This window comes from Antechinus flavipes, chromosome 4 (assembly GCF_016432865.1).
Source record: "Antechinus flavipes isolate AdamAnt ecotype Samford, QLD, Australia chromosome 4, AdamAnt_v2, whole genome shotgun sequence".
Taxonomy (NCBI): Eukaryota; Metazoa; Chordata; class Mammalia; order Dasyuromorphia; family Dasyuridae; genus Antechinus; species Antechinus flavipes.
Window position 1 is genome coordinate 161624781 of NC_067401.1, and position 13915 is coordinate 161638695.

The 13915-nt window shown below is 33.0% G+C and overlaps 1 protein-coding gene across 9 annotated transcripts in view; it reads left to right on the plus strand.

Moving 5' to 3' along the window:
- Nucleotides 1–13915, plus strand: part of BPTF (bromodomain PHD finger transcription factor) — a 171289-nt gene that overhangs the window by 47192 nt on the left and 110182 nt on the right. For all 9 annotated transcript variants that reach the window (XM_051995268.1, XM_051995264.1, XM_051995270.1 and 6 more), the window contains exon 2: nt 11604–12426. In XM_051995268.1, the coding sequence (XP_051851228.1) occupies nt 11604–12426 (823 nt within the window). The remainder of the gene's footprint in view (nt 1–11603; nt 12427–13915) is intronic.

The following is a 13915-nucleotide window of genomic DNA, read 5'->3' on the forward strand; positions in this document are numbered from 1 at the left end:
GGAGATGATTGAAGACACAGTTTATTGGAGAAGGTAGGAGGGGATGAGATCATATGCACATGTAGGGGATTTGGTAATTCTTTGTTGTCAGAGACTGGGGGAAAGAGCAAAGTGGGAGATGATTCCAAGAGCTTTTGAGATGGAGAGAACTGGAGAAGAGAGAGAATATGTTGAATGGGCTCACTTTCCCCTACATATTAAACATAACAAAACAAATTCCCTAGCTGAGAGGTAGAAGACTGGATGTCAGAGGTTTAAGCAGGGAAGAGAGAATTTGGAGCACCTTAAAAAAATTTTTTTTTAAAACATTTTTAAAATTTAGAGTTTAAAATTCTCTTCTGCTAGCCCACACCCATAGAGAGGACAGACAGTATGTTACTGGATGGAACTGATTGGATGAAGTTTTCTCAAGTTTATGAGACTAGGCCTAAATCACATTATCCCTATACCCAGTTGAACCTTGGGTTTCAGGTAGTCACATGATGCCTATTCCCAGACTTTGAACCCTGGATGCAGGAAATTAGTGAAGTTGCAGGAAGTGATGTGACCTGTGGGAGGCAGACAACATTAGTGACCATTGGTCAAGGATGGTTACATCCTTTTAGTCTATCCAATGAGAAGGCTTGGGTCTTTTGCTTTTAAGTCCTGGACAGTCAGAAGCTGGCCAGGTTCAGGAGCACATGATGGGAGTTGGGATGGCTCCCAGGTGTGCCTGGGCCTTTCCCTGCAGGGATTAAACAAATGCTTTCTCTTTGTACCTGAAGATGTCTAGGGAAAACATATTTCTGTATTAGCCATATTGCCAAAAAGAAAGTGAAAAACAGCATGCTTTACTCTGCACTTAGAATTTATTAATTCTCCCAAAGTGGATAGTATTTTTCATCATGAGTCCTTTGGAATTGCAAATAATTCCTTGCATTGGTAAAAGTAGCTAAGTCTTAAATAGTTAATCATCATTACAATATCCTAATTACTTTGTACATTGTTTTTCTGGGTTTGCTCACTTCATTTTGTATAAGTTCATGTAAATTTTCCAAGGTTTTACTAAAACCATCCCTCTTGTTATTTTTATGGCAAAATAGTGTGGCTTGGAGTAGCAAGGTGAGGGAGAATTAAAAGATGCTTTGCAGCAGTGAGGACATAGGTGAGACTGGATAAAATGAAGTTATATGGTTGTAGAATTTCTTCTAGTTGTGTTGATCACACTTAGCAAATGAAGTTCATAGAGGAACAAATCTAGGTTTAACAAGTATCAGGTTGGGGAGAGAAGAACAGCATTCAGGTACGAGTGGAAAGGTTAGGCAGAGGTAGGAGGAAAATGAAGCCGAGAGCAGGGGGGATGGCCTAAGAACTTAATAATGGTGGAGGGATTAGCCATTTTGATGGCAAATATAGATTTAAGAAAAATGAATAATTGGGAGAGGCGTAGTGAAAGGAGAGACTATGATCAGATGAGGAAATTAAGAGTTTCTAATTATAATAATAATAACTAACACTTATATAGTTCTTAATATTTGCCAGACACTGTGCTAATGAAACACTTTTCAATTATTATCTCTTTTAATCCTCACAAGAATGCTGGGAAATAAGTGCTATTTTACAGACGAGGAAACTGAAGCAAATAAGTAACCTGTCCAAGGTACACAGCAGGAAGATGTTTGAGGCTAGATTTGAATTCGTATTTTCTAGACTCTAGATCCAGTGCTGTATTCTTTTAGTCACTTAGCTGACTCTTTTAGAGTATCAGAAAAGTTCAAGAATTTATGACTCTCTCTCTTTGTGATTGAGCTGGAATGAAGAAATAATTCTTAGAATTTAAGCAAGTTAATAAAAGGAGAGATTTGGGGCAATTAAGTGAGCATTTAAATAAATATTAAATTCTCCTAATATAGATATAGTAATTGAGAAGAAGATAGTAAACCAGATGCTGAATTAATTAAGAAAGCAGTAAGAAATGCTATCTATCTATCTATATCTAAATTTGTATTGATTGAAATATTTTAGTAGTGTGTACTTCAAAAGAGGAAATATTACCAAGTGAAGACCAAGGGAAAATCTGGAAATGAGAGTTGAGAGCAAGAAGTATTCCAGTTACCCTTTCAGGACCAGGTGTTGGAAGTGTGAGAGAAAGTATAACCTATGCTGGAGAGAATAGAAAAGGATGTCACATCATCAGTGAAGAGTTGCACTATATAGAGGACGAGTAGATTAATAGTTTGAAAGAGATCCAGGATCAAGAATAGTTTGTCTTCTGTGGAATGGGAATTCCAGAGGGCACAATGGAAGATTTGGGCAGAGTTATATGAAGGAGGTTGGATTGAGGGGCATGGGTATGAGAGATTATGAAGAAGGAAGCAGAAGATAAATTATCCTAAATAATTTCTGAGAAATTCTTATAGGGTATAGGAACATTAGCAGAAGAACTAGAAAGAATCATAGGAGGTGATAGATGGGAACAAAGCTCATGATCTTCAAAGTATTTTGCACAGAATGCTAGACTGGGTTTGAGTTTATTCCTTTCTTGAGAAGTTGATGGAGGTGGTGGGAAGTTGATCTTTGGCTGATAACTCTAGTTCATGTTCTGGTCTGGTTCTGGATCTCTGTTCAGCCTTGGGTCTGCTTGGTTCAGGTGACCCTAGTGTTCTTGGGGAACTCAAGGGCTAGTTGAAGGGACAGGATTTGGTGTTTGGAGGGTGTAATCTGAAGAGGTAGACTTAAGTCTGAGTTCTGTCTGGGCCTGCCAGATACATGAGGTACAGTTTTTCTTCTTCAGGATGACTGGTAGAGGGGAAGAAAGATTTTTGAATTCCTAAATGTTTTCATAGAATGCTATATTTATTTTAAATATAATTTTCCTTGTTAGTAATGGGACTTATTAGTAATGTAAAGAAATGCTAAGGATTTATGTGGATATATTTTGTGTTTGCAATTTTGCTGGTTATTCTTTTTAGTCCTTTTTTTTTTTTTTGTTCTCCAAATCGTATTGTTTTCAGAAAGCAATGTAATTTTCTTTTTTTTTTTTTTGTATTTATTTATTTTTCTTTTCTTATATATCCAGCCAGTATTACTATCATATAGGAGTGGTGATAATGGACATCTTGCTTTATCTTTGATTATATTGGACAGTCTCTGATTTATCTTTATTGCATGTATTGCTGATTCTTGGTTTCAGGTAGATACTATTTACTTTATGAAGAAAAGGTCTATGTATTCTTATGTTTTCCAGTATTTTTAAACAGAAATCAATGTTATAATTTGTCAAAAACTTTCTCTACATCTGTAGATATAATTTTAAAAAATTATTATTGATATAGCTTAGTATATTTATAGTTGTTGAACATTGGACTAATCTTACATTTCTGGTATAAATCCAGCCTGATCATAGTGTTTGATCTTTGTGATATGTTATTGTCATTTCTTTGCTAATATTTAATAATTTTAATTATTGTTCATTAGGGATAGCTTTCTTACTCTATTTTGACTCCTTCTGGTTTAGGTATTTATAAAATAGAAGAAATATATTTGGATCTCTTTTCCTGTTATTGTAAAGTTAATGTAAATTAGAAATAATCATTCTATGAATATTTAATAGAATTTGCTTTTATATTCATCTGGTCTTGAGATCTTTTTCTTTTGGTAGTTAATTTATAGCTTGTTCAATTTTTTTTGTCCAAGATTGGGTTATTTCAGTTTTCTATTTCTTCTTTTAATCTGGGCATATGCTAATTTCCTGAATATCCATTTTGTTTAAGTTGACAGTTTTGTTGGCATGTACTTTGGATAGTTTGTATTAATTTCCTTTGATTCTTTATGTAATTTTTAAAAAAGGTTTTATACTGGTAATTTGATCTTTCTCTTTATTTAAGCAAATTAGCTAATGACATATCTATTTTATTCTTTTTCCCTCTGAAAAAAAACAGCTCCTAGTTGTCTTAACTGTCAATTTTATTAATCTCTTTTGATTTTCAGAATTTCTATTTTAGTGTTGATTAGGTTTTTAAACAATTGTTGATATTTTAGTTGGATGCCCAATTCATTGATCTGTTCTTTCTCTCTTTTATTGATGAAAGTGTTTAGAGATATGAATTTTCCGCTAAGGACTGCTTTGGCTGCATCCCAAAAATTTTGGTATGTTTTCTCATTGTTGTAATTATCTTTGATGAAACTATTTATTGTTTCTATGATTTGTTCTTTAACCCAAACATTCTTTAGGATGTTATTTGGTTTCCACATAATTTTTAATCCTATCCTCAGTAGCCCATTTTTGAATATAATTTTTATTGCATTGAAGATAGCAAAAGATGTAGTTAATATTTTTGCATATACTTGTAAGAATAGATGATCTTTTTTTTTTAAGTGCTATGCACAAATGGGAAAAGAGTGTGTGAGAGAGAGAGAGAGAGAGAGAGAGAGAGAGAGTGTGTGTGTGTGTGTGTGTGTGTTCCTTTCTATTTCTACTCAGTATTGCCAGAAACCCACCATCTCTGAGTTTTCAAAAATTCTTTACATGTTCTTAACTTGTTTACTTATTTTTGTCTCGTTCTGAAAGGGGTACATTGAGGTCCTCCATGAGTATGATTTTCTTTCCCATTTCTCCATGTGACTCATTTTTAGTGTTAAGATGACATGGCATTCACATATATAAATATATACAAATACACATACACACATTAATATATTATAATCTATTAATTCATTATTTATGATATCTTAAATCATAATATAGTTTCCATGTTTATTTTTTTAATGATCTTTTTTTGTTGTTGCCTTGTCTGAAATCACGATTATTATTTCTGCTTTTTTCTGTTTAGATGATGTATAACAGATTTTATACAGCCCCTTATTTTATCTCTGCATAAATCTTTTTATTTCAAGTATATTTCTTAAAAGTAAATATATTCAAAATAGGCTGTTATCCTACCATTTTATAAGTGAGTTTATCTCATTCACAGTTACAGTTATAATTATTGTCTATTTCTTTTCATCCTAATCTCTTTATATTTTTTCTTCTTTGCTTTCCCCCACTTTTTACAGTTAAGGTGTTAGGAAAAAAAGTGCACTGTTCTTGAAACAATCTACTTCCTCTTCCCTGCTCTCTTTAGCCCCATATACTATCCATAGTCTTATGTTCTTGACTTTTTTCCCCTTAAAATTTTCTTTCTGATCTACCTTCCTTCCATAAGGATTTGTCTTGTTCACGATTAATTCCTCCTTGAGAGGAGAGAAATCCTTCTTTTTATTCTCCTTTTCCCTCTTCTCTTCTGTTACCTTGGTGAGTTGAATGTATTTTTTTCAATAAGCATTTTATCTGTTCTGCTTTCCTCTGACCAATTCAAATTGGTCATTTAAGTGATGTCCATTCTCCTTACTTTTTCCATATTCATAGTATAGTCTTCTACTTTTGAAACCGGTATTATATGAGAAAATAAATTTACCTCATCTTTACTTTCCCTAGTAGATTTCTTTTTCCTATCCTTTTATTTCTTAAGAAAGCAAAACCATTCAAGTCCCCTCTTATTATGACATTAAGTTCTAAGGGAATACTTATTTCCCTTTCTTAGAAAGTAAACACTTCAATTTAGTATAATCTCTTCTGCTTGATCTCAAAGTTTCTATGTAGCATTGATCACTTCATCAAGAATATTTGGAAATGCTCTTTCATTAAAAATACATTTTTTTCCCATTTAAAGATTATACTCAATTGTCATAGATTACATTACTTTTAGATGGTGGGGCTATATCCCTTGTCTTTTAGAAAGTCATTGTCCAAACTCTATTTTGGAGTTTCTTGTAGAAAGTGAGTAGTAAACTCTTCTATTTTCACTTTGTTTTCTTCTTGTAATAGATTTGTGTGGCTTTTTAAATCATGTATGATCTTGAATCTTTGGTACTTGAATTCTTCTTTTTAATTGCTTGTAGTATTTCTTCTTTGATTTGAAAACTCTGGATTTTGACTCTAGTATTTCTGAGAGTCTTTAATTTTATTTCTTTCACTAGGTGTTGGGTGGATTCTTTCTATTTCTGTTTTTCCCTCTGGTTCTTAAAGACAGACAATGTTCTTTCTGACTTCTTTAAATAAGATGGTTAATTTATTCACGCTATCAGGTTAACGTCCATAGATTGTTAAATAATCTGTCTTTGATGTTTTCCAAATCGATTTTTTTTAATATGAGGTACTTCATATTTGTTGTCTTGACTTTGTTTTAATATTTGTTATTGTCTTTTGGAATCATTAACTTCTCTTTGGTCCATTCTCGTGTGTGTGTGTGTGTGTGTGTGTGTGTGTGTGTGTGTGTGTGTGTGTATAAGTTGGGTTTAGTAACTTGCCCAATATAGCTTAGAAAGTATTAAGTGTCTTGAGTTCAGATTTGAATCCTCCTGTCTAAAGGGCCTCCTGATTAAAGGGCCAGTGCTCTCTACTCTGCACTATCCAACTGCCCCTTCAATCGCATTTCCAAGAAATATCTTGCTTGGAAAAGATTTTATAGCTCTTGTGCCACTGTTAATTCTCTTTCCAGTTTTTCCTCCCATAGCTTTCATTTCTTCTTCTTTTTTTTTTCCTCCAGTGCTCTCTCCTTTTCTAATACTTTTCTGTAGTGCTTTCATTTCGTTTATAAAGTCATTGTTAGCTCATTTTTCCCACTCTGCCCCCCACCCTAATTCTTGCTTTATCCTTTGAAGGACTTACAGGTGAACTTTTTTAAAATGCAAGTAGCATCTTTTTTTGTAATGTCACTTGCACATTTTTGGATTCATTCTATTCGTTTGCATTTGTATCTTGGGTGACTGTCACTATAATACTCCTTCCTTTCTCCTTCCCCCCCTTTCTTCCCTTATTTTTCCAGCCTCATTTTCCAGATTGGGTCTTGGTCCAGACTTGCACTTAATGCATTGGAGAGGATGTCAGGGGCTTTGGTTGAATCTGATCTGTCTTCTCTGAAGTCCTAATAGTTTCTTGGAGTATTGTGATCTTCAAGCATCTCAGGGATTTCTTAAATTGGGGAACTCAAGCTTTCAGTGCACATTAAGGAGTATCTGTTCTACGCTGATCTTTTTCTCTGAACTCGGTAAATTCTCTGTCCTGGTTTGGATCTTGGTGACACAACTTGTGTTTTTTGGAGCTCTAGTAGATAGATGCCTTGAGCTAACAGAAAGCTCTGCAGATTAAGAGCAACATGTTTGTGGACTATTCCTTGGAACTATCTCCTGTCTATGGCAACTCAGTTGATTGCCTCTATTCAAAAGCTGTAGGTTGGATTGGGGATCCTACTTTGAAGTCAGTGCCACAGCTGCTAATTTCTGTTCCTTCTCCTTTTCTGGTACTCTGCCTCAGTCCATATTTGAATTTCTAGTTGTTATTCCTAGTCACACTTTTCCTTCTCATTCCTTGTTGTATCTGACACTTGGCCCTAGGAGTTAACTAGCACAGCTGCTGGATGGCACCTGTTCTACCTCCCTGGGCACTACATAGAATTAGTACCCATTTCTCCCCATCTTGTTGTTAAATATAATTGCAGAAGGAAGCCAGTCTCTAGATAGCTAGAGGGTTCTCTGCTGGACTGTCTATAGCTATTTCTCTTGGTTGACCTGTCCTGGAAAAATGACTGACTAGTTTTTTTTGGATTTCCCATTTGTTATTTTGTTTGGTGTTACTATTTTGTTGGATAGTTGTAGAGGAAAACTGAATTATAGTGCTTCTTACTCTGCCATTTTTGCAAGTCTTTTCTTTACAAAAAAAAAGATTTTTGGTAACTCTTTTGGTTTATCAAGCACTATATTACCTTTTGAATTTATGGGATTTGGCATATGAAAATATAGTTTTGAAAATGATTTGCTAGAATTTGGGTCTGGATTTCAATTCCAGTAGAATATATGCGATTTAAGGGCAGAATCTACCTTATTTTAACTTTGTATCTGTAGTCCTTTGCATTTATATATATGGTACATAAAAAGTATATGTGTATATATATATTCATATTCATATATATGAAGTATATGATTATTGACTTACACGATTGGAAAGATGATAACATCTTTAACAGAAATGAAGACAAAAAGAATTTGGGGGGAAAAGATCATGGCAGGATATCCACATGGAAATGCCTAGAGGGCAGTTGGAGATGATAAACTCTTGCTGAGGAGTGAGGTAAAAACTTGGGAGTTATTCTGCATAAAGCTGAATTAAAACTATCATGTATCTTAGAGATCATCCAACATAACTTTTTATTTTATTGCTCAGGAAACTCCAGGGATATTAAGTGATTTATCTAAAGCTCACAGAGTCAGAAGTTGAATACACATCCTTTGACTAGAAATCCAGCATTTTTTCTTTTATATATTAGGCATTGAAGCCACAAATGTAGGAGTGTAAAAAACAAAAACAAAAAAACAAGTAATAGGAGCATTGAGGATTGAGTTTGGGGTATGTCCAATTGAAGAAGAGCTAGGAAGAATAATCTTAAGTGAAGGTGGGAAAAGGCAAAGGAGGAAAAAGGTTTTCTCTTTTTATTTACTGAGGAGAGAGGGTTAGGAGGATAGTTAGTAGGATTGAATGATTGATTTCTTGTAATAGGGCCTAAAATATAATTATTAGTTTATGGAATGAGGCAATATGATAGAATGGGAAAAGGTTGCATATAGAGTCAGAGGGCCTGGGTTTAATAAGCTCTGCAGCAGCTACTGGCTGGGTGACTTGCAGTGAGTCCTATAGTTTCCCTGAGCCTCCATTTTTCATCTGTCAGATGGAGTTGAACTAAATGTCTTTTTTCAGCTGTAAATATATGATTCTAAGAAATGATGTGTTTTGGTTTTTTTCCTGTACTTAAATCAGTACTTTAAATCAAGTCATTAGTTATATATGGAAGAAATCCATCTGACCCAACCCTCTCATTTTATAGATAAAGAAATTATCTCTCTTAGACAAAGTCACATAGTGACACAGTCAGTATTCCAACTAAGGTTCCTTAAAACTAGTCCTTTTGCTAGATAGAAATATCAGGTTGTTAGTCTGTGCTTTATAAAATGACCTGTGATTTCTGTGAAAAATATTCGTGTTTATGTTTGTCATTTGGAGGGAAGACTTTTTTTTTAAGTTGGTAGAAGAAAAACAAATAATTGCTGTTTTATATTTCTATATGAATTTATTCATTTCCTTATGTGATATATGTAAAATGTCATAATTTTCAGTTTAGGAGAAGAAATCCACAAAAATGATCAAAGATTTTAAAAATAAGATCTATATAAAGAAAAGTTGAAGGTACTAGGATTATTTATTCCAGAGAAGAGAAAGCTCTGGTATGATTTAATGATTTTAAAGCTTCTAGAAGTTTTGTTTTTCAGTAAATAGAAAGTTTATTTCTGTTGAAGAAAATGTGTTTAAATAGAACCATAAAGGATTTATTTTCTTTGTGGGGCCTGTTTGTTGTGTTTTTTTTTTAACCCAAAATTTTAGTTGCAGCTTTTTTTTTAAACCTGATCTTTACTTAAGTTTTATCTCTTGAACATCTCATCCATTTCTCTTCTAAAATTGTAACTATATATATTGGTCCAACCTTTAGCAAAAGGAAAGTAAGTCTCTATAGTTAAATAGATAACTTTATAAATAATCTGTATGTGGTATGTATATGTAAGTGTGCACACACATGTAGAATTATAAATATGTATATTACATATATAAAAATTATATAAAATCTTCAATTTTTCCTATTACATTTTCTTTAACCCTCTCAGAGAACCATCCAATGTAGCAAATAGTATTTTTTATAAAGAAAAAAAGGAGGAGGGAAAAAAATCAACAACTGATCAATATATTGAAAAAATTTGAAAACATGTGCAATGTTCATTACTTGTGGTTCATGAAAGAGTGGACTGGGAATGTTCTTTCATCTACCTTCATTAAAGTCTTGCTTTATTTTAATAATTTTGTTGTATTCACTTTTCACTTTTTGAAGTAACTGTTCTTTCCATTTACACTGTTGTATTGTGAGGGAGGGGAGTTCGTTTACTTAACTGTATCAGTTCATGTAGGTCTTTAAGTGCTTCTCTGTATTCATCCATATACATTTCATTCATGTACTACAATTCACTTAGCAATCTACAGTCTCTATTTCCAGATAACTATTATGTTTCTAATTCTTTGCTATCACAAATATTTTGGTATACATGGGGACTTTCTTTCTTTTTTTTTTTTTTTTTTTTTTATTAAATTCCTTGAACTAGAAGCCCAGTAATGGAGCCTCTAGTTCCAAGAGTATAGACATTGTAGCCATTTTATTTTCATAATTTACAATTGTTTTTCAAAATGATTGAAGTATTTCACAGCCCTAACAACAAATGTATTAATGTACTTGTCATCATATGACCCCTCTAACATTTGTTAGTGCCATTTTTTTTTGTTATTTTTGCCAATTTGTAGGGTAAGCAATAAAACAACTTTCAGAATTGTTTTAACTTGTATTTCTGTTATTAATAGTGATAAAACATTTTTTTCATGTAGTTATAAGTACTTAAAATTTTTTCTTTTGAGAACTGTTCAAATCCTATTGGAGAACAGCTATTAAGTCATATGTGTATATGTGTATGTTTCTCTCTCTTAAACACACACACACTCTAAACCCTTATCAGAGAAGTATTATAGAAAGATTTTTTTTTCCTATTCAACCATTTTCCTCCATATCTGAGGTACATTAATTTTACCTATAGAAAGTTTTTTTGTTTTGTATAATCAGAGTTATCTATTTTATCTTTTGTAATTACCTCTATCTCTTGTTGGTTAAGAATACTTCTTACTCATAGAAGTGAGAGGTATATGATCTGTTTCTCTTGATTTTTTCTTGTGTGATATGATCTTTAATATTAAATTTCATATCTAATTGGACAATATTGTAGAAAATAGTGTAATAGTCTAAGCCAATTTCTACCAGCTGGCTTTCCACTTTTCCCAGCAATTTTTATCAAAGAGGACTTTTCCCCTATAGGAAAATGGTCATATCTATTAAACATCAATATTTTCATAGAAGACAATCTCTTGACACATTGTTTTGGTGCAGGAAATAATTTATATTTTCTCATTTTAATATAATTTTCATTATAGTTTTATTTTATCATATTCACTGAGTCATTAAACATTTATTAAGTACTTATTATGTGCCAAACATTGTGCTCAGAATTGGGAACAGAAAGGAAAGCAAAAGACTGTCTACACTTTCAAGGAGCTTACAGTTTAATGGAGAGACAATTATGTGCATACAAAATATATACAGTATAAATGGGAAGTACTAGCAGAGAGAAGACACTAGAAAGAAGGGAGGGGAGTGGGACTAGAGATAAGAGTGATCTGTAAAAGATCTGCCTGCATAGCACCATTTGCTTGTTGATTAAAATTTTTATTTCTAAGTTCGAATCTGTACATTCTGAATTTGGATTTTTAATAAATATTATTTTCAAGTCAGAATAATAAATTATTGCTTGTTTATAATGTTGAAGTTACTAGAAAATAGAAAGCTGATTTGTTTTCAATGTTATAACTTGGGAACATGAAAGATCCGTAGCTTGTAGGATATGTATAACATTGAGCTGTAACTATACCAAATTTTTTTTTACAGGTAGAAGAAGACAGAGAGTACACCGTCCTCGTTCTCCAATATTAGAAGAAAAAGATATCCCACCTCTTGAATTTCCTAAATCCTCTGAGGACTTAATGGTGCCTAATGAGCATATAATGAATGTTATAGCCATCTATGAAGTCCTGCGGAACTTTGGCACCGTTTTACGTTTATCTCCTTTTCGTTTTGAGGACTTCTGTGCTGCTCTTGTAAGTCAAGAGCAGTGCACTCTTATGGCAGAGATGCATGTAGTGCTTTTGAAAGCAGTTTTACGTGAAGAAGACACTTCAAATACTACCTTTGGACCTGCTGACCTGAAAGATAGTGTCAATTCCACACTATATTTCATAGATGGAATGACGTGGCCAGAGGTTTTGCGGGTGTATTGTGAGAGTGACAAGGAGTACCATCATGTTCTTCCTTATCAAGAAGCAGAGGACTATCCTTACGGACCAGTACAAAATAAAATCAAAGTTCTGCAGTTTTTAGTGGATCAGTTTCTTACAACGAACATTGCTCGTGAAGAATTGATGTCTGAAGGGGTTATACAATATGATGACCACTGTAGGGTTTGTCACAAACTTGGGGATTTGCTTTGCTGTGAAACTTGCTCAGCTGTATACCATTTAGAGTGTGTGAAACCACCTCTTGAGGAGGTACCTGAGGATGAATGGCAGTGTGAGGTCTGTGTGGCACACAAGGTACCTGGTGTAACTGACTGTGTTGCTGAAATCCAAAAAAATAAACCATATATTCGACATGAACCTATTGGATATGACAGAAGTCGGAGGAAATACTGGTTTCTAAACAGAAGACTCATTATGTAAGTATATTTCTATGTAAGTGTAGTCTGAATAACAATAGTGCTGTTTTTGTATAAAAGGCTTTGGTATAAAATTACATTTTCCTTTTTGACTCAAAGTTGTGGTATAATGTTAAATCATTAGTATTATTTTAAATATTTTCTAATTTACAAGGGCTATGCAGGTTTTTATTGGTGGTTTTTGTAGCTAATAATTTAATGTATTTATTTTGTTTGACTTTTTTTAGTTGTATTTAATTTTCTCAACAATAAAAAATATTCCATTTTGTTTTTTTTTTTTTCCTTTTGTAGTGAAGAAAAAAAGTTAGTGACAAAAACTGTTCTTGGTTCAGTCTCCATATCTATTAATTTTTCATTTTTTAATATTTTTAATTGTTAAATTTTTCCTCAGTTACATGTAAAACAATTTTTTTTGTTTACAAATGTATATGTCTTTTACATTTTTTCATATGAATCATGTTGCGAGAGAAAATCAAAACAAAGGGGAAAAACCACAAGAAAAAAGGACCAAAAAAAAAGTTAACATGTGTTAATTTACATTCTGTCTCCATAATTCTCTGGATTTCCATCCAAAGTTTATTGGGATTATGTTGGGTCACTGAACTGCTGAAAAGAACCAAACATATTATTACACAGTCCTGCTATTGCTGTGTACAATGTTTTCCTGGTTCTGCTTGCTTCACTCAGCATCAGTTTATGTAAATTTTCCAAGCCTTTTAAAAATCAACCTGCTCAACATTTTTTATAGAACAATAATACTCCATTACTTTTATATATCATAATTTATTCAGCCATTCCTCAACTGATAGGAATCTACTCATTTTCCAATTCTTTGCCACTACAAAAAGAGCTGCTACAAACTTTTTTGCACATGTAGGTTCTTTTTCCTTTTTCATGATTTCTTTGGGACACAGACTTAGTGACACTGTTGGATCAAAGGGTATGCACAGTTTGATAGCCCTTTGGGCATAGTTCGTATTGCCCTTCAGCATGGTTGAATTAGTTCACAACTCTCACATCAGTGCATTAGTGTTGCAGTTTCCCCCCCATCCTCTCCAATATTTATCATTATATTTTCCTGTCATCTTAGCCGATCTGATAAAGTGTGAGGTGGTACCTCAGCATTGTTTCAATTTGCATTTCTCTAATCAATAATGAACATTTTTTGTGTGGCTATAAAATGGCTTTAATTTCTTCATCTGAAAATTATTTGTTAATATCATTTGATCCACATTTATTTAGCTAAAGCTACTAGTAACAGAAACCAATATAAGCATAGGGAAAATGGAAATAAATTTTTCATTATAAGTATATGGCCATGTTATTAAAAATGGCAAGAAAAATATGCTTAATCCTTTTTAATGTTCCTAGTTTCTGTGTATGCTAGTGTATGTGAATACAAAAAAAGCAAATTGTTAAGTTTTGAATGTTTCTCTCCTTGCATATTCATCATCTCTACAGAAAGCTGCAAGTATGCAAGGCTGACCCA